Source organism: Molossus molossus, unplaced genomic scaffold, assembly GCF_014108415.1.
Source record: "Molossus molossus isolate mMolMol1 unplaced genomic scaffold, mMolMol1.p scaffold_m16_p_2, whole genome shotgun sequence".
NCBI lineage: Eukaryota > Metazoa > Chordata > Mammalia > Chiroptera > Molossidae > Molossus > Molossus molossus.
The window spans coordinates 67,384,595-67,406,888 of record NW_023425355.1 but is presented as its reverse complement, the minus strand read 5'-3'; the positions used below and the strand labels follow the sequence as shown (position 1 = coordinate 67,406,888).

The 22,294-nt window shown below is 37.3% G+C and overlaps 1 protein-coding gene across 1 annotated transcript in view; it reads left to right on the top strand.

Moving 5' to 3' along the window:
* Window positions 1–22,294, top strand: part of GPC4 (glypican 4) — a 179,268-nt gene that overhangs the window by 138,663 nt on the left and 18,311 nt on the right. The window contains exon 3 of the mRNA XM_036270692.1: window positions 18,399–18,790. Within this exon, the coding sequence (XP_036126585.1) occupies window positions 18,399–18,790 (392 nt within the window). The remainder of the gene's footprint in view (window positions 1–18,398; window positions 18,791–22,294) is intronic.

The window sequence follows — 22,294 nt, the reverse complement described above, 5'->3', positions numbered from 1 at the left end:
CTTTCTTACACAGTAATCTTCTTAATCTACACTTTAATTTAGTTGTTCAATATCAGAAATCTACCATCCTAGGCTAGAGACACAGAGCCTGAAAATGGTAGTGACAGAACTAATTGCTCCCTCTCTTGGCCAGTTCTGAGATTTTTTTCTTTAAAGTAGACCTGCTCATTAACATAGCTGAATCAGTTGTCTCATAAATATGCTAATAAGATACTCAGTTCATGAGCCTTTGAAAGAATTGATTGGCAAAGGGAATAGAAATAATAGAAGTAGAGGCATAATTCGTGTTTTGGGACCACTATGTAAAGACCCACCCCAAAATTTCGCATTTTATGAAACTTGTTTTTAAAAGAAGCATATAGTTATATAACAACTCTAAAGATACATTATTGCTTAACAACTCCCCGATCAAATTGTTTGCTAGAGTTTTTTCATCTTAAAAGAAGTTTTAAGGAAATAGAGATGTTGTGTGATCCTAGTCCATTGAGAAAACCTTGTTATTTTAGAAGCAAATGTAGCAACTTTGGACGGAGGCAGAGCACAAGTGAATTGTTAGCCTGGTTCTGCTGTCAACCTACAGTGACCTGAGGCAATTAACTGGTCTCAGTTTTCCCATCCAGAAAATAAGGGGTTGAGCTAGATGCTCTCTAAAGACCCTTTCAATTCTAAAAATTCTGTGAATCCTCTGAACATGTGACTACACTAGCTGCTTTAGTGAAAGGTCTTACAAGATGTTAATTAGCCGTCTGCAAGGTACCCTCTATTTTCCTATCATTTCTGAACTCTCCGCTACTTTCACCAGGTCTTTGAAAATCCTCCCACAAGCCTGCAGCTTGTTAACTTGCATAATAGTAGAAAATTTCTGAATTAGCTTATAATGCACATAAAAGAAATAATTGTCCATTCTATCTATCTGCATGGGCCATGTGTAAACCAGAGTGGCCACCCTTTCCTTAAAGCCCCCTTGTTTTCTTTCATTTCACAAAGGCAGGACATGAAGCACTCTTCAGATTTAGCCAAATTTGTGTTTTAATCACTGTCTGAAAAATTTTCCATGGTTCATAATAGCCATTACTTCATTAGGCCAGTAGGGAAACTAGTGTGGAGGCTCAATGAGTTGAAGGCATTATAATTCACATGCCCATGAAAGAAATTACATCACTGGGAGTGAGCTGGCCACTCACTTTAAAAGACAAATATATCCAACTAAGTTTTATGGCCATTTGCTAAGCTGAAATTTGTAGAATTTTTCTGACCTGTGATCTTAACTATTTTTTAACTACGTGGTTTTATCATTGCCATTTCCACAGCCATACTGACTTAATAAGACCTGGAAGATTTTCATGTTAAAAAAAGTTGTAAAATAAATGTGTCATAGAAATGTATAGCATACATACAAAGGATTGGCTTTTAATCATAACCTCAGATTTCACTCTTTAAGACATCCTTTTAAAATTTGTTGCATTAAAAAAAACCTCTGCTATAGTGCAGCAGGCAACATTTCACAAGATGAGTAGCTAAGAAAGTACAGAAAAAGACATGAGGCCATCTTGGCCAGTTTGGCTCAGCTGTAGAGTGTCAGCCCACAGACCTGTGACTCCCAGGTTCGATTCTAGACAAGGGCACATACCTCGGTCGCGGTCTGTCCCAGGCCCATGTCAGGGTCGTGTGGGAGGCAACCAGTCCAGGTGTCCCTCTCTCATCGATGTTTTTCTCTCTTTCCCTCTTTCTCTACCTGAAGATAAATAGAAAAGTATCCTCAGGTGAAGATAAAAAAAGAAAACATGAGGACTTCTGGCCTTCTGGCAAAGGCATTATTCTTTCCATATCATGTTAATGTTCTTTGATTTAGTTGGAAAGAACTACTCTTTACAATTCTATTTTCTTTTCCTTCCCTGTGAAGGAGACTAAAATGCCGGTATTTTTGCTAATTCTTTTTATGATCTCCGTGAAACTTGATGAGAATGAGCCAGTGCCAGTTTACTGTAATCTAATCAAGAGCTCAGACAAAACACACATTTCTGTTTTGACATAAGTTTTCTGCCTTTTGAGTTGTTATCTGGAGTGTGACCAATTGTGGCTCTGGTATTGGCTATTTTTGAAAATGCTTGTGCAGCTTCCAGGGAGTACTGAGCACTTTCACTCTGGGCCACTGCTATCAGCTTTGACTTCTTAAAATGACATGGCATCAGCAAGAAGGATCTGATCTGTTCTGATGCAAGTGAATAAATGGGAAAGAGCTTCGGCTGAACTGCTTTGATTTGCTTTGTTAGTTCATTGCACTTTGAGCCTGGGAATTGAGACCATTGTTGTTCATCTCTGCCCACCCTCTTTCTATGTGTCTGTCTGTCTTTCCAGGCAAAGAAAAGAGCTTATTTGATCTAGCACTTACTCCAACTGATTGACTGAGAGATTCCCAAGCCAGACAGGCTTTTTTTGTTCATTGTCCCTGCCCATTTCCCTCACTTCTCTCTTGAAAGAATTAGCAGAGCAATCGAAACTCTCATAATAAATATTACTCAAACAGGGAGAATGATACATAGGCCCACCTTAGCTGGAGGTCATTTTGGCAGTGTGCCAGAAGTTTTGAATATGTTCATACCCTTTGACTTAGTAAATCTACTTCTAGTTATTTATCTCAAGAAAAGAAAAGTCTACATACAGATTTATGTACAAGGATGTTTATTATAGCAATGTTTATAATAAGAAAAATAGGAAATTAACCTATATGTCTTAGGGTAATAAGATTATCTGTCCCTATGTTGTCTTAGTATGCAGTTGTGAAAAATGATGGTTCTGAAAAATTTTTAATCACACAGTAAATGCTAACCATGAAGTGTTTTATGACAAAAGGGTATTAATACAGTACGATCTCAACCATGTGACAGGGCATATTTTCATAGGAAAAGACGAAGAAAATTCAATGAAGCATTGTTGCTCTCTGGTGGGATTTGGGGTAATTTATATATTTTTTCATACCTTTCTATATTTTTTAAATTGCTACAATTTGAAAGGAATACTTACTAGGAAAGATTATATTTTTATTTTTTTATATATTTTATGTTATTATCCAATATTTATTAATTTCTTTTTCTTAAGAAGTTTCTCCTTTTTTGCCTGGCCAGTGTGGCTCAGTGGTTGAGCATCAACTCATGCACCAAGAGGTCGCCGGTTCAATTTCTGATCAGGGCATGTGCCCAGGTTGTGGGCCCCATCCCCAGTGGGGCGCATGCGGGAGGTGGCCAATCAATGCTCTCTCTCATCAATGTTTCTATCTCTCTCCCTCTCTTCCTTCCTCTCTCTCTCAAATCAATAAAGGAAAAAAAAGATATTTCTCCTTGTTGACCCCTAGACACCCTCCTCCCCATCCCAATCAACCCACCCCCAGCATTGTTATCTATGTCCATTGGTTATGAATACATGCATATAAGTTCTTTGGTTCATCTCATCAATCCCCCTACCTCCCCACTCTGAGGTTTCTCAGGCTGAACCATACTCCTTTCTATGTCTCTGGGTCTGATTCGTTCATCAGACCACCTGGTCCATTATATTTCACAAATAATGGCTTCTTTGGTTACCATAATACTCTCGAGGTCCCTCCATGTCATCTCAAAGGCTAAATGATCTTTCTTACAGTTTCATAGTATTCCATTGTATATATGTACCACAGCTTTTTTATACACTAATCTATTGATGGACACTTGGGCTGTTTCCAGATCTTACCAATTATAATGGTGCTGCTATGAACATAGGGATACATATATTCTTTCTGATGGGTGTTTCAGGCTTCTTAGGGTATATTCCTAGAAGTGGGATCACTGGTTCAAACGGAAGTTCAATTTTTAATTTTTTGAGGAAACACCATACTGTTTTCCATAGAGGCTGTGCATCAGTTTACATTCCCACCAGCAGTGTACTACACTCCCCTTTTCCCCATACCCTCGCCAGCACTTGTTCTTTAATGATAGGTTGATGGCAGCCATTCTGCAGGTGTGAGGTGATACCACATAGTTATTTTAATTTGCATCTCTCTGATGATTATGACATTGAGCATTTCTTCGGTGTCTATTTAGGTCCTCTGCCCATTTTCTAATTGGGTTCTTTCTTTTCCTTTTGTTGAGTTGTATGAGCACTGTATATATTTTGGAAATTAACTCTTTATCTGATGTATCATTGGCAATTATGCTCTTCTATAGAGTGGTTTCCCTTTCCATTTTGGTGGTTGTTTATTTTGTTGTGCAGAAGCTTTTTAGTTTCATGTAGTCCTATGTGTTTGTTTTGTTTTGTTTTCTTTTTGTTGCCTTAGGTAATGTATCAGTGAAAAATCTGCTGTGTATGATGTCTGAAATTTTGTTGCCTATATTTTCTTCTAGGACTTGTATGGATTCACAAGTCACATTTAAGCCTTTTATTTATTTTCAGTTTATTCTTGTGTGTGTTGTAAGTTGATGGTCTAGTTTCATTTTTTTGCATGTAGCTATCCAATTTTCCCAACATTAATTAAAGAGGCTGTCTTTACTTCGTTGTATGCTCTTGCCACCTTTGTGAAATATTAATTGAGCATAATGTCTTGGGTCAATTTCCGGTTTCTCTGTTCTATTCCATTGGTCTATGTGCCTGTTCTTGTGCCAGTACCAGGCTGTTTTGATTACAGTGGCTTTGTAGCATCATCTGATATCCAGTATTGACATCCCACCTACTTTGTCCTTCTTTTTCAAGATTACTGTAGCTGTGCAGTGTCTTTTTTGGTTCCATATGGACTTTGGAGTATTTGTTCTAGTTCTGTGAAATATGTCCTTGGTATTTTGATGGGGATTGCATTGAATCTATAGATTGCTTTGGGTAATATGGACATTTTAATGATGTTAATTCTTTAAATCCATGAACAAGGTATGTGCTTTTGTTTTTTATTTTGTCCTCTATTTCTTCAATATCCCTCAGTTTTCTGCAAATAGGTCCTTTACTTTTTGGTTAGGTTTATTCTTAGGTATCTCAATTATTTTGTCACAATGGTAAATGGGATTTTTTTGTTTGTCTTTCTGTGAGTTCATCATTGGTGGATAAGAATGCTATCGATTTCTTGATGTAAATTTTTTATCCTATTACCTTGCCAAATTAGTTTATTAAAACTAGTCAATTTTTGATGGAGCCATTAGGGTTTTCTATGTATAATACCATGTCATCAGAGAATAAGTTTCACTTCTGCCTTTCCAATTTGGATTTCTTTTAATTTTCCTTTTCTTATTTATTTATTTATTTTTTTACAGATGTTTCTCTTTTTTCTCCCACTGATTCCCCCCTTCCCCTCCCTCCCCGTCCTGTCTATATGTCTGTTCTTGTGCCAGTACCAGGCAGTTTTGATTACAGTGGCTTTGTACTATAACCTGAGATCTGGTAATGTGATCCCTCCAACTTTGTTAGTCTTTTTCAAGATTGCTGTGGCTATTCGAGGTTTTTTTTGGTTCCATATGAACTTTTGAAGTATTTGCTCTAGTTCTGTGAAGTATGTCGTCGGTATTTTGATGGGGATTGCATTGAATCTATAGATTGCTTTGGGTAGTATGAACATTTTTTAAAATCATTTTATTTATTTTTGTTATAGATATTTCTCCTTTTTCTCTCACTGGTTCCCCCCTCCCCCTCTCTCCCCATCCTGACCCTACCTTTGTTGTCCATGTCCATTGTTCATACATACATGCATATAAGTTCTGTGGTCCATCTATCCCCCCACCGCCTCTTCTGAGGATTGTCAGTCTGTACATCACTTCCACGTCTCTTGGACTACCCCGTTCCTCAGACTGTTATGTTCATTATATTCCACAAATAAGTGAGATCATGTGACATTTGTCTTTCTCTGTTTGGCTTGTTTCGCTTAGGATAATACTTTCCAGGTTCTTCCATGTCGTCTCAAAGGACAAGAGATCTTTCTTACAGCTGCATAGGACTCCATTGTGTATATGTACCACAGCTCTTTTATCCATTTGTCTACTGATGGTCATTTGGACTCTTTCCAGATCTTAGCTATTATAAATAGTTGCTATGAACAGGCGGGTACATATAATCTTTCTGATTGGTGTTTCAAGCTTCATAGAGTATATTCCTAGAAGTGGGATCACTGGGTCAAATGGAAATTCAATTTTTAATTTTTTAAGGAAACACCATATTGTTTTCCATAGTGGCTGCACCTTTCTGCATTCCCACCAGCAGTGTACTAGAGTATCCTTTTCTCCACACACTCTCCAACACTTATTGTTTGATGATTTGCTGATGGCGGCCATTCTGACAGGTGTGAAGTGATACCTCATTGTTGTTTTAATTTGCATCTCTCTGGTGATTAGGGATGTTGAGCATTTCTTTATATGTCTCTCAGCTATCTGTATGTCCTGTTTGGAGAGGTGTCTATTTAGTTTCTCTGCCCATTTTTTAATTGGGTTCTTTGTTTTCCTTTAGTTGAGTTGTATGACCACTATCTATATATTGGAAATTAACTCCATATCTGATATATCATTGGCAATTATACTCTTCCATACAGTCGGTTGCCTTTCCATTTTGATGATTGTATTTCTTTGGGTCCATTTCCGGGTTCTCTGTTCTGGTCCACTGGTCTATATGTCTGTTCTTGTGCCAGTACCATGGTGTTTTTATTAGAGTGGCTTTGTGGTATAACCTGAAACCTGGTAATGTGATCCCTCCAACTTTGTTAGTCTTTTTCAAGATTGCTGTGGCTATTCGAGGTCTTTTTTGGTTGCATATAAACTTTTGGAGTGTTTGTTCTAGTTCTGTGAAGTATGTCGTTGGTATTTTGATGGGGATTGCATTGAATCTATAGATTGCTTTGGGTAGTATGGACATTTTAATGATGTTGATTCTTCCAATCCATGAACAAGGTATGTGCTTCCACTTTTTTATATCTACTTCTATTTTTTTTTTCAATGACCTGCACTTTTCTGCAAATAGGTCCTTTATTGTTTTGGTTAAGCTTATTCCTAGGTATCTCAAATTTTTTTGTTGTAATGGTAAATGGAATTGTTTTCTTAGTTTTTCTTTCTGTGAATTCATCATTGGTGTATAAGAGTGCCATCAATTTCTTGACATTAATTTTGTATCCTGCTCCTTTGCCAAATTCATTTATTAAGTCTAGTAAATTTTTGATGGAGTCTTTGGGGTTTTCTGCGTATAGTATCATGTCATCTGTGAATAATGACAATTTCACTTCCTCCTTTCCAATTTGGATCCCTTTTATTTTTTCTTCCTGTCTGATTGCTGTGGCTAAGACTTCCAGCACTATGTTAAATAAGAGTGGCGAAATTGGGCATCCCTGTTTTGTTCTTGTTCTTAAGGCAAATGCTTTTAGTTTTTCCCTGTTGAGTAAGTATGATGTTGACTGTAGGTTTTTTATATATGGCTTTATTATGTCGAGAAATGATCCCTCTATTCCCACATTGCTAAGCATTTTTATCAGAAATGGGTGCTGGATTTTGTCGAATGCTTTTTCAGCATCTATTGATATGATCATATGGTTTTTATCTTTCATTTTGTTTATGTGGTATATCACATTTATTGGTTTGCAAATATTGTATTAGCCTTGCATCCTTGGGATGAATCCCACTTGGTCATGGTAAATAATTTTTTTAATGTATTGCTGGATCTGATTTGCTTGTATTTTATTAAGGATTTTAGCATTTATGTTCATCAGGGATATTGGCCTGTAGCTTTTTTTTTTTTTTTTTTTGTAGTGACTTTATTTGGTTTTGGAATTAGAATTATGCTGGCCTCATGACATGAGTTTGGAAGACTTCCTTCTTACTGGATTTTTTGGAATGGTTTGAGGAGAATGGGCGTTAGTACTTCTTTGAATGTTCAGTGACTCTCCCCTGTGAAGCCTTCTGGACCTGGGCTTTTGTTTGCTGGGAGAGTCTTGATTTCATCTTTAATTTTCGTACTTGTTATTGTTCTGTTCAATTTTTCCATCTGTTCCCGGTTTAGTTTTGTGAGACTATATGTTTCTAGAAATTTGTTCATTTAGCTTAGATTGTTGAATTTGTTGCCATGTTATTGTTCATAGTATTTCTTCACAATCCTTTGTATTTCTGTAGTATCATTTGTTACTTCTCTTTTGTTTCTGAATTTGTGTATTTGGGTTCTCTTTGTTTCTTGGTGAATCTAGCTAAGGGTCCATCAATCTTGTTTATCATTTGAAAAAACCAGGTTTTTCTTTCAATGATCCTTTGAATTGTTTTTTTTTTTTTTTTTTTTTTTTTGGTCTCCATGTCGTTTATTTCTGCTCTGATCTTTACTCTTCCTTTCCTTCTACTTGCTCGGGGGTTTTCTTTTTGTTTGCTTTGTAGTTCTTTAGTTGTGAGGTTGGATAGTCAATTAGAAACGTTTCTTGTTTCTTGAGGTAGGCTTGTAGTGCTATGAACTTCCCTCTCAGAACTGCTTTCTCTGCTTCCCATAGATTTTGTGTTGTGGTATGTTCATTTTCATTGGTTTCCAGGAAGTTTTTAATTTCTTCCTTGATCTCCTCCGTAACCCATTCATTGTTTAATAACGTGCAATTTAGCCTTCACGTGTTTAAATATCTCTGCATGTTTTTGTTGCAGTTGATTTCTAGTTTCATGCCATTGTGGTCTGAGAAGATGCTTGATATGATTTCAGTCTTCTTGAACTTGTAGAGACATAGTTTGTGCCCTAACATGTGGCCTGTCTTTGGGAATATCCCATGTACACTTGTGACAAATGTGAATTCTGCAGTTTTGGGGTGTTAATTCTCTGTAGATATCTATTAAGTCCATTTGATCTATTGCTTCATTTAGAGTCTTTGTTTTCTTACTAATTTTTTGTCTAGAGGATTTATTCAGTGATGTCAGCAGGGTTTTGAATTCCCCTGTTATGATTGTATTGCTATCGATTTCTCCTTTGAAGTCCTCCAGAAGATTTTTAATATATGTTGGTGCTCCTATATTTGGTGCATATATGTTTACCAAGGTTGTATCTTCCTGTTGGATATATCCTTGCAATAGTATGTAGTTGCCTTCATTGTCCCTAGTTATGGTTTTCATTTTGAAATCTATTTTATCAGATATGAGTATTGCTACCCCAGCTTTTTTTTTTTCCTTTCTGTTTACTTGGAAGATTTTTTTCTCCATCCCTTCACTTTCAACCAATGTGAGTCTTTTCTTGTTAGGTGGGTCTCTTGTGAACAACATATATATGAGTCATGCCTTGTACAATCAGCTACTCTGTGTCTTTTGATTGGAGTGTTCAGTCCATTTACATTTAAGGTTATTATTTATATGTAGTTATTTATTGCCAGTTTTGTTTATTGTGGTTATATTTTTCTTCCTATTTCTTCTAATTACAGGAGTCCTTTTAACATTTTTTGCAGTGCCGATTTGGTGCTAATGTATTTCCTTAGCCTTTTAATTGACCTTGTATGTTGAAGAGTAGCCTTGCTGCATAGAGTAGTCTTGGAGTCAGATCCTTGTTTTTCAGTACCTTGATTACTGCATGCCATTCATGCCTGTAGTGTTTCTCTGTAGAAGTCAGCTGATATCCTTTTGGGGGTTCCTTAGTGGGTAACCTGTTGCTTATCTTTTGTTGCCTTTAGGATTGTGTCTTTGTCTTTAATTTTTGGCATTTTAATTATTATGTGTCTTGGTGTGGGCCTCTTTAAGTTTTTTTTGGCTTCGGGCTCTCTGTGCTCCTCAAACTTGAATGCCATTTTTCTTCACCAAGTTAGGGAAATTTTGTGTCACTATTTCTTCAAATATATTCTCTAACCTTAGTCATTTTTATTCTTGTTCTGGAACTCATATGATGCGAATGTAGTTTCGTTTTTATTGTCCCACAATTCTCTTAAGCTGCCTTCCTCTTTTTTTAATTGTTCTTTTCCTTTTGGTTTTCTGATTGGTTGATTTTTTTTTTTCCTACCCTGTCTTCTCATTTACTGATTTGGTCCTCAGCTTCCTCTACTCTGCTGGTTATTTCTTCCAATGAGTTCTTTATATCTGCTATATCATGCTTCATTTCTACTTGGTTGATTTTCAGTGTTTCTATATGTTTACTCATGGTGTTGAGCTTCTCCAAGATCATGGCTCTGAACTCTACCTCTGATACCTTGCTTAACTGCATTTCATTTATTTCATCTTCAGTAGAGTTCTCGTGTTCTTTACTTTGGGATTTGTTTTTTTATTTCACCATTTTGACAATCTCAGTGGGTTTTGGAGCCTGCCAAAATTTCCCTGTGTGTGTTGGTGTTCTGTTTTTGGTTCCCTCTACTGGGTATGAATGAATGTAGTAGTACTCACGCTAAACACCATTGTCAGGTGTTACTTTCCTAGGTAGATTTGAAAACCCATGCAGGGTTCAGTTATTCTCTAGCTTTTTGCCTTGAGGCTATTAGCCTCAGTTACTTGATGAGCATTGGGTTGTAGCCCTCCACTGAATGAAAAACTCTCTCAGGTGTTCAGTGTTAGAGGATTTCCAGAGGGTGGGGCAGATGCTGGTTGTTAATGATCTTTAATTTGCATTTATCTGGGCCAGCTTGTTTGGGGTACATCTTCGAGGGAGGGTCTGCTTCTTCTCCCCAGCGCTCTGGGAAGGGGCTCCCTGAGCAAGATGGCTAGTGTCCTGTGCGGCCATGACTCAGCAGAAACTCTCAGCGCCCTCCAATTCCCAAGTGTCCCCACACAGTTCCAGTCTAGTCCACCCTGCCTTTGCCAGAGCCTAAGATGAGTGTCTGTAGCTAATTTGCTTCTTTGTCCTTGCACTCTCCACTGTGGAACTAGGTTGGGATTTTAACCACGAGGGAGATGCTCACAGCTAAAACAGCTGCTGTCCTTGTGCTTCTAGCCCTCCCTCTCCTGCCTCCATAGGCCTACCAGGCTTGATTCAGTGTCCTTTTTTTCTGCCCCTGGTTATATTAGTCCTCTGCAGCTGCTTTTCTGTTGCTTTTCCCCAGTGATTTGTCTTCATTTTAGTTGTAATTCCAATTTTGTCCTGGGAGATGGTCTGTGCAGCTTCCATTCACTCCACCTCCATTTTGGAATTCAATTGTATTTTTTAAATAAATTGTAAAAACTGCTTGGTTTTAAAATGTTTGAATTTTTGCTTGAGTATCACAATGCTTATTGTAGACAATTTGGAAAAAGTATTGAAAATGCACTGAAGCCTTTAGCAAGTAATTTGAATGAATAGAATAAAGAGAAATAAAGTTATTTTTGCAAAGATGAAGGTAAATATATTTTACTATAAAATATTATTGAAAAATTCGGGTGAAAATTTTTGAAAAATATATTGAAAACAAATTACCCCTGGTTCAGAACCCTCAATCCATCATCACTGTATTTACATCATCATTTTTGTACAGGTAAATAATATACATACATACATGCAAATTTGAATAATGACATCATGCTATTTTGTGTCCTGATTTTCTCATAATATTAGATCATGTGCAGATAGCCTGTATTATGAAGTTTGTATTGAGGCCATATAATAAATAGGTCCACATACAGGTTCGTGCACGGAACACTTGCAATGGCTGCTTCAACCTCATAGCTCACTTTATCATGCCCTCAATCTTTCTCTGGTCACTTCTGAATGTGAGGGAATATGGGTCTGTTAAAGTGAATTGGCTAGCTGGTGCTAGAAGTACTATTAGTAGAAATGGAATGTTGTCCAGTGCAAGGGATCTTCAGTACTGAGCCTGTGTCCCTGGTCTGGTTAGCAAGAGACAGGAGCCATGAGAGATAGACATTGTATTTACTCACTAGGAGCTTTAACATGCAAAGTGCATTAAGTAATAAACTTAACCTTGGAAAGTAAGGGGTATTCCTACTTTGGCAAGATCCCCTAGCACCCTTTGATATGTTAAGGGCTGCAGCTGGCAATGATCTTGTCATCCTAGGAATGGTCTATTGATGTGCTATCAGTTGATGAACATTAGTCAACTACATGTACTTTTAGTACTCCACGCTCTACCAGGCACTTTTGAGGATTGAGATTATGCCCAAATAAAGGAAAGTGTGTGTTTTAAATGTATATAGACTTTACCAAAAAAGCAAGACATTTGTAGATGCTTATGTTAACTGTTCTTCATTAGCTACTTAATCTTGAGTGAAATAATGAGTAAGCATAACTGTTTTCTTAACAGTGTGAAAAATATGATTTGTAGCATTGACAAGGAAGCTGTTTTTCTTAGGAATTTTGTTGATGTGGTAACTTAATGTTTTTATGCCACACCGGGGCTGTGAAATATAGCCTTCACAGAAAGTAAAGGGGAAATTAATCTTTATATGTAAAAGGCAGCTTCCTAGTAATGTAAATACAAGGTGGTAATTTATAGCACCAAGCAAATGGATTGAATAGAAAGAGCTTCCAATCTCTTAAGGTCATGAGTTAATTCTAGAATGCATTCTACCTCATTAATCAATGACCAGTTGATTGTTTATAAAGGAGTAACTGATGGCATTTAATAGCGGAACTGAGGGTCTTTTGGCCTGTTTGAAGAATTTAGGATATTTATTTGATGCAAGACAAGTGGCTGGGGATAGAAGTTTCAGAAGTACATGGTGTTTTTGTTTGTTTGTTTGTTTGTTTTTTAAAGACAGGATATTTAAATAAACAATTTTTATATGGAAAAGTTTTGCCTTTTCACTCTAGTTTTTCTCATGTTAAATCGGTACTATTGACATTAAAAATCATCACCTTTTAGAGCTGGAAAATACTTATAGTCCCCTAGCTCAGCCCTTGCACTGAGCTGACTTTTACTGAAGAAAGTAGTATGCAAATGAAATATATGGAGAGAATTGGGGATTGACTGGCTGTTTAATTCTTAATTTTCCTTTCCCTAATTCGTGTGTGTGTGTGTGTGTGTGTGTATGTGTATGATGTGTTTGATATTGTCTCCTTTAATATAATGTAAAATATCTTCTCTTGCATGACATTTCTCCATTCTTTGTTTATTACTCAGTAGTTATTCCCACCCTCATAGACGTCTGGGGTACTTTGCAGCATTGGAAGCAAGAGCCATTAAGCATTTCCTTTAGCTAAATTGCTCCCAGTTTTATAAGGCCTTGGGTCTTCTTAACTGATCTCCAGCAACCCTGGCTTAATTTGTGTTTCCTCTGATGGATAATATTTGACTCTGTCAGGAAAGATTAAAAACCAGCCTTAAAAGATTTTTAGGTGATTATAGGTATAAAAGAACTCTAAAGGTGACAACATCACCTCACGGATTATGAGTACTGTCCATTTATTATTGAGCATCTATTGTGTGCTAGGTATTATCCATATGAGGTGAGTGAGTAATAGGTCCATTTTATGGTTGAGGCATAAGAGAGTTATAGAGATTAAATCTTTTGTCTAGTCAAGGTCATATAGCTCATAAATGAGAAAACCCATGCTTTCCCCACTATGTCATGCTGCTTAAAATATGTAGCATGTTACAGTGTTTAGTTCCATCTCTACATTAAGTATTAATTCATGAGCCCTAGGAGTAACAGTTGCTTGATCCTTAGAACATAAATCCTTAAGCCTCCAAACTGAAAATAGAAAGGGAAATACACCCTGATCACAGACATCATATTTAAAATGCTTGTAAATGCTCTCCTTTCTGACCCTCTTTTCAGACACCAATAGCATCACTTAAGACAGACTACCTGAGCAGCATTTTTCATGAATACAAGTAGTTTCTGCAGGGGAGATCTAATTTCCAATTAACTCAACTTCTGATCATTGTGGAACTCTGGTTTACAGTGCTCCTGGCTGAGTTCTCTTTTAGGCACTATGTGTCTTATAATTAGCTTTAAGCATAATGTTTATGAAGAAATGATTGCTAGGTGTTTCAGGACTACACAAATTTTCTTCAGCAGTTAAGATCTGACTGTAATCCTCAATTCTGAATAATGGGAAAAAAGTAGAGATGAGCATTGCAGTGGTGATTGCACTTGCTACTGATGGCTGTGAACCATGACCTGAATGTCTAATTTGTGTTCTAGTCCTCATTGAAGAAATGGGGGAGCAGGGTGTGAAAGAATTATACAAGAACATCAGAAAGCTGCTTATCCGTTAGAAGGCAAAGATACAAAAGTTTTCATTTTCCTTATAGCAAATTATACTTTGGTTGATACTATATCTAATTGATAGGGATTTTAGAATTTAAATTATGTCTGTCATCCTTAAAACATCTCTGAGACAAAAAGCATAGGTAAAATAGTTCCATTTAATAGCACCATTAAGAATAAGTCTAAGAAGAAATGAGTTTCAGTCCTTTGGATCATTTGCCTTTTGTTCTGTTGATGTCCATAGGTGCTCTAGATGAATATTTAAAACTTGCTCCATGAAGTGAAGGATTAAGTATTTCATAGGTGCTTTAAATATTTCTGATGTACTCATAAAATCATGTGTGGAGAGTGGCAGTATAGTAAAGGCGAATTGGATGGAGGACATTTGTCTTTCTAGAAATTTTCATTACTGTCTGATTGGGGAAGAAGGTTAAGCTACATGGTAAAACTGTGTGCTTTGATTTGAACCATTAATAGCTACTTAGTACATACTTAATCATTGTATAGCCATGTGGAAAAATTAAATGATCAGATTTCAACTTGCTATGACAGTTTTACAGAATTAAAAAATATATATTTTTATTGATTTTTAGAGAGAGAGAGGAAGAAGAGGGAGAGAAAAAGAGAAACATCTATGTGAGAGCAGAACATTGATTGACTGCCTCCTGCATGTCCCCTACCTGGGATTGAGCCTGAACCCAGGCATGTACCTTTGACTAGGGATTGAACCAGCAACCCTTTGGTGTACTGGATAATGCCAACTAACTAGGCCACACTGGCCAGGGCAAGAATTTCTATATATGGAACACTCAAATGATCTTTATATTTACAATTTATATGGATACACTAAAGAGAATTTAAAAATGTAAGGGAGCCCTGGCTGGTTTGGCTCAGCGGTTAGAGCGTCGGCCTGCGGTTCTGAGAGACCCGGGTTCGGTTCCCGCTAAGGGCGCGTACCTCGGTTGCAGTTTGTCCCCGGCCTTGGTCGGTTGTGCAGGTGGCAGCCACTCGATGTGTTCCTTTCACATCGATGTTTCTCTCTCTCTCTCTGTTCCTCTCTCTCCCTCCCACTCTATCTGAACAAAAAATGGAAAAATGTCCTCGAGCGAGGATAAAAAAAAAAAAAATGTAAGGAAAGGAAATCAATTATGGGGAAACAGGGTAAGGTCCATGGTGGTGTTGTGTCGAGGGCATGCCAATTTGAAATTAATTCTCTTAATTAGATCATTTTTCTTATACTTCGTAGGCTCTTGACCTGAGTGAGGAACTCTAAGAATACTTTATTTTTTCCATAAAATATTTAGTGCCTCAGTATTTCTTTGACCTGGAGCACTTTGAAGTCTAAAGGGTAAACTCTGACATTTCATAGAAGTTTTAAATGAACACTAAGCTTGACATACCACATGTACCACTCTGCCCCACCCTCAAAACCAGTGTGGCTGTATGTTCCATTCATTTGAAATGCAGATAAGTATTCAGAATTACTCATTAAATGAGTCGTGAAAGCACAGATTAAATAATTCTCAACACCTTGTTTCTACACAAAATGATGTGTACCAATTTTAATATAATATAATATAATATAATATAATATAATATAATATAATATAAAAAAAATCTAATACAGATGCTCCTCGACTTATAGTGGAGTAACTTCTGTCCTGATAAATCCATTGTAAGTTGAAAATCTTGTAAATTGAAAATGTATTTGATACACCTAACCTACCAAACATCATGTCTTGGCTTAGCCTATCTAAAACATGCTCAGAACACTTACATTAGCCTAAAGTTGGGGAAAATCATTTTGCTGCCACTATCCAGCATCATGAAAGAGTATTGTACTGTATATCACTATCATGAGGAAAGATCAAAATTCAAATTTTGAAGTACAGTTCCTACTGAACGTGTATTGCTTTTGCAACACCATGAAGTAAATGTAAGTCAAACTATCACAAGACAGAGACCAACTGTATAGGGAGGGACCTATGGTTGCCCTTGGATTCTGGGGTTTGGATTGTAAATTATTAATAGCACTGGATTGACACAAGGCTTGCACATTGGTCTCAGTGACCACACTCTATTTTTCCATTATATGAGAGCTATCTATCTGTGTAATACAGTGGGCATATAATAACACAATTCGGTGTGCTTTCTTTTATGTCCCCAATGAATCTACTATTGAACAGGGATTCTGGTGATTCAAGCAAAGGGTGTAAAGTGGACCAGATGACTTTTATGGTCTCTTCTCACCCTAAGATTCCCCAACTTGCAATTCCAGAGAAGTGCCACCTGCATTTGACTCTTAGTCGAGAGACACTTCTACACAAGAAAATTTGCCCCCAAAACATCATAAAGAAGTCACACCCAAGAGTGCAACCCAAAATTAAAAAAACAAAACAAAACACAATTTATTGGAAAGACATTTTCCACTAATTAAAATGTGAGCATTTACCTGACTGATTCACATTCAACACAGCCCCATGAGCTGGTGGTCATTGTTAGTGAGAAGTAAAATGGGAGAAGTCTCATTGTCTAGGGCAGTGGTTCTCAAGCTTTTAAGCAGAATCATAGATGACTGTGCCCAACCCTCAGGGTTTCTGATTCCCAGTAGGTTTAGGCTGAAGCTCAAGAACTTGCATTTCTAACAAGTGTCCTTGTGATGATGATGCATGCACGTCATGGAACAACACTTGAGAACCACTTGGAATTTTGTAGAGAATAACAGGCCTTCCCAAGGTACCTAATTTGAGTAATGCTTTTCATATGGTTGCCCTAGCTCCTTCTATACTTTCTGGCCTTCTACCAGGGAGAGAACATTGGTAAAAATGCCAGGCTGTACACTTATAGTGGGAATGATAGAGTAGTTGACTTGCCTGGTTTTTAATCTTTAGAGGGAATCCATTTCCCTTTCTCTCTTTGAAGGCAGCCCAGGAAATAAAAGGAAAGTGGTAGAAGAAACAAAAACTAGACAAACGAAACACACAGTTTGAAAAGCTGGACCCAAAAGACTATGATTTTAGCCCCAAACCTCATGAAACCACATGGTGATGAGACAGAGACATAAGTATGAAATCTCTTATGAGTGAGGATAGTCACATACATTCCCTCCAAAAGGCTTCTGTGTTTTCAATCCAGGTTTTGAGAAACTATTTGGAATAAATTTTCAGCCTCCGGTGTGCCCACACAACATGAAAAGAGAACAGTTTTGTAGCGCTATTGCATTTTGATAAGCTCCCTAATGTTCCCTTGGCTTTGAAGAAGGCATCCTATTTTCTTTCCTGCTACATATTCACTTGGAGACAGTTTCTTATTTGATGTGGTCCTTATATTTTGCTTTGGTATTTATTACATTTCTTGCTTAAAAACTTGGTATCATGAGGTGTTTATTTTTATACCAGGCATAGATTCTTTAAGAATGATTAATGTTACAGATACACTGTTAGCTCCTTTCTTTAACTTCCTGAGAAAAGTTTCAGGAGAAACTAAATTGCAATTTGTATTTAAGAGATTAAAATCATCAACATTTGTGCTGTGGGTATGTGGTGGGCAAAAAGTAAATCTGAAATAAGATGATATTCTTATATATTTTTCAGTTATTTTTCCTTGTCTTATAAATATACCGACTATATTGGTTGGTTGTTATGCGGTTGATCTCTACCTATCTCTGTCTCTGTCTCTGTCTTTCTCTCCCTCCCTTCACCGCCACTGGAAGAAAAAACTCATGATGTTACTGTGTGAATCCTTTAGCAACTCAAGGTCAATTTGGATACCCCAATTTGTACAAGTGACACAAGGGAACACCTGAGTACTGATTTTCAGAAAACTTATGTGCTTGCTTCTTGGGGTATTTCATTGTTTTTCTTGGTCTCAAGCACTTCCAAGGCAGTTTTCTTACATGTCAATAGATATAAGAAGGAGAAAAGAAAAAAAAATGTGTCCAAATAAAACAACACCCTTTGAAAACACCTGTCCTGGTGTCAGGTTACAGTTTGGAGGTATTATTAACATTGGTTTAGATTTTCGCAGCATCAAGTTCTGGGAAACTTCATGTTATAGACTTTATGTACCCATTTTTTCCAGTTCTTTATTTACCTTATGACTGAATAAGAGAGAAGAGTGTGTTCATGTATGTATATTTGTAAGTGACTTTGTGATGTATATATTTTTTCATTGACAAATGATCAGAGATGCCAGATTCACTAAAAGAAATCCACCTTACATCCAAGCATGTTTTTCCGATTTAATTTCATGATTTTTTTTTTTTGTTTTCAAATTTATCTGAAAAACACTTGATTATTTAATTACTGAAAACCTTTTCTTTTTTCTTAGAATTCTTTAAAGAACTACTTGAAAATGCAGAGAAATCCTTGAATGACATGTTTGTGAAGACATATGGCCACTTATACATGCAAAATTCTGAACTATTTAAAGATCTCTTCGAAGAGTTGAAGCGCTACTATGTGGTGGGAAATGTGAACCTTGAAGAAATGCTAAATGATTTCTGGTCTCGCCTTCTGGAGCGGATGTTCCGCCTGGTGAACTCCCAGTACCACTTCACAGATGAGTATCTGGAATGTGTGAGCAAGTATACCGAGCAGCTGAAGCCCTTTGGAGATGTTCCTCGGAAATTGAAACTACAGATTACCCGTGCATTTGTGGCAGCCCGTACTTTTGCTCAAGGCTTAGCAGTTGCAAGAGATATAGTAAGCAAAGTCTCTGTGGTAAGTGCTACTTGCATTCTGTGTTTTTGTTTGTTTGTTTCACTTTAAAAGAAAGTTTAGGAGAGGTAGAAAAAGAAATCACTAGAATTCCATTGGCTCAGTAATACACTTCTTTCCATTTCTTTTCTTTTTTTTTTTTTTTGCCTTTTTTCCTACACTTTGTATTTATACATGTGTTTTATGTAGGTATAAACAATACTACGATGGACATCTTCCTATATATATCATTATCATTCTTTTCAGTGAAATGTTTGGTAACTATTAGAAGTAGGATATATTTTCATTTTGGAACTTTAATTTATAAGCATTCTTTTTTTTTTTTATCCTCACCCGAGGACATTTTTCCATTTTTTGTTCAGGTAGAGTGGGAGGGAGAGAGAGGAACAGAGAGAGAGAGAGAAACATCGATGTGAAGGGACACATCGAGTGGCTGCCACCCGCACAACCGACCAGGGCCGGGGACAAACTGCAACCGAGGTACGCGCCCTTAGCGGGAACCGAACCCAGGTCTCTCAGGACCACAGGCCGACGCTCTAACCGCTGAGCCAAACCAGCCAGGGCTGGAACTTTAATTTAAAATGAGTTTAATACCGCCATACTCTTTCAGCTCCTAGTGTACTTCCTCTTCAGAAGGAGAAACATGCACAGACAGGCTCCACCTCAGGTTGTTTTGAGTGACTGTGTTTGAGTCTGCTAGTTACAGACTAGAAAAGCATTCAACATCCATTACTATATGTTTCCTTGTTATAAGATATATCCAAACATATCCAGACTTGTTAAGAAGACAGCTTTTAATAACAATTAATATGGACTACCCACTCTTGACTTATGGCTTTGTTTACAGAATTACCATAGAGAAAAATGAAATTACAGTATATGGGCAAAAGCAGATGAACCACATTTTCCTCATTTGTAAATTAAAGGAACTGGACTAAACCCTTATTTTTCAGACTGTATTCTTTGGAGCCAACTAAGGAGGTACTTCAGGGGCCTCGTTAAGGAGAGAGGCAAGGCAGATGGGTATCTTTTAGTGGGTGGGACTGTGCATCTGGGACCTTACCTGCTGCTTTCACCAGAGAAACTGCCTCTCTCAGTTTTATGCTCTATGGTTTCGAGCAAGATTTGAAGGTGGGAAAGATTTTGTGGATCCTTCACTCCCTCACCACCCCCAAAGATGAAATTTGAAAACTTCTTGAAGGCCTTTCCACTTCTGCCCTTTCATCACTCAATACCAGTGAAGAAATAGAACATACTGGGCCAAAATTATCCTTGTAAGATTTATCTTAATGCTATTACCTTTAGGCCCAAAACAGAAAAGCCATGCCCTGGCTGGTTTGGTTCAGCAGTTAGAGCATCCGCCTATGGACCAGAGAGATCCAGGTTCCGTTCCCGCTAAGGGCATATACCTCGGTTGCAGTTTGTCCCTGGTCCCGGTTGTGGTCGTGTGGGTGGCAACCAGTCGATGTATCTCTCTCACATCGATGTTTCTCTCTCTTTCTTCCTTCCTCCCTCCCTCCCTCCTGCTTTATCTGAAGATAAATGCAAAGGTGTCCTTGGTTGAGGATTAAAAAAAATAAAAGAAAAGCCAAATTTTAGTTCATTTCTAAAAAGTATGGAGGCAAATGAACAGCAGCTTCTACTTAGGTCTTTTGTTTGCTTTGAAGACTGGAGGAGTGGTCAATAAAAACTGGACCAGTACTGGCCAGTTTGGCTTAGTGGTTAGAGTGTTGGCCCATGAACCAAAGAGTCTTGGGTTTGATTCCAGTCAAGGGCACATACCTCAGTTGTGATTTGATCCCCGGACCTGGTTGGGGTCATGTGGGAGGCAACCAGTCAATGTGTCTCTCTCACATCAATGTTTCTCTCTCTCTCCACCCCCACCTTCCTCCCTCCCTCCCACTCTATCTGAAAATCAATGGAAAAATATCCTCGGGTTAGGATTAAAAACAAACAAACAAACAAAAAAAAACTGGACAGCAGTACAAACACTAGAATATCAACCTGATTGCCTATCAGAGAATTCATTTAGAGTTACGGTGATCGTATAATTTATTGCCTAGACTGAGATGCTTATTGTCTAGATCAGGAGGTGTTTATTAACAATCCTATGCAGATAACATTTGCCACTAATTTTTAGTCAGAAACCAGGCCTTTCCTGGACAGACTAGGATGTGTGGTCACCCTAGTTAGAGAGGAAAGTAACATTCACCAAAGTGAAGATAGAGATTCTAGAGAATTGTGAATTATTAAAAAATAGGTGCTTATAGGATATTCCATATTACAATTGGGTGATTAAAAGAATTCATTGATTGTTTCATTCATTGTTATACTTTTATTTGTTATCTCATTTGTGGGCTAGAAGTTGTCAGGAAACAATTCTTTGAAGCATAGGTAGGAGCAAGTAGGGAGATGATGGTTATAATTGAAGGAATAATTTGGTTCTTGAACTTCTGCCAGTTTCAGCAACCATTATTAATCGTGGAGATGCTCACATCAGAGTCCCTCATCAAGGCACAGTTAATCCAGATCAAGGTTATTTACCATGTAGTTCATCTAACACATTTGCCCTCCTTCAACAGTTCCTTGGGGTTCATCCTAAGCTGAATAGGCGGAAAGGTGCTTCTGTGTGGTTTGCATGTCTGTATGTCTGCATGTGTATGCACACAAGTGTCAAGGGTAAAGGCAAGGAGGGGAAAGCCCCTTGCAAGTATTTGATTGTTTGTGGTTTATTTACATTTACCACCCAACTTCCTTTGAATTGATGCTTAGGAAGGACCAGGGAGTTGGCTGAAGCCTGTCTTGTTGCATTGTTGGAACACCTTTAGGGAACTGAGATTCCACAAAACCGAAGTTGGAATACAGGGCAGTTGATGAAACAAGGAAACAGTTTAGATACAACTCAGTGCAGGTTAGACGAATGAGGGGTGAAAGGCTTGCTTGTCTACATCATTCCACCTCCCAAAGGTTAGGGAGAAGTAGATGTGAATCTCTTGCATTGCATTCTTCTTGACATGGTTCTCAAAATTAACTGTGAGAAATCAGTAAGATTGACTTTTGTATTCTAGTTGTAAACCCCCTTATCTTATGCAATAAAGAGTATGTGATTCAAAATGAAATAGTCACAATCAATTTCTGGTGGTCCTTTTGATATGATTGTTTTAAAAGCAGGAAATAAGTTTCCGGTGTAACTTTGTATTATTAAATTGTTTAAGAAAGTCACTTTCTAACAATAATTCTATTTTTTTCAGAATTGGTCTATATTTTTATATTCATTGTATTTGCATAGTTATATGAGAATACAATGACTACACGCTATAGCACTTAATTTACTTTGAATAAACAAGTATTTGCCAATTGTTTAGTTGACAATACTATTTTATGACTACTTGGAAACCTTTAAAAATAATATTTTGCTTCACTAATGAATTTTTTCTACACTTAAGAACTGACTTGAAACCAAATCCTTCAACTAAGTTGGATTAAGGTATCAAAATTATAAAGTAA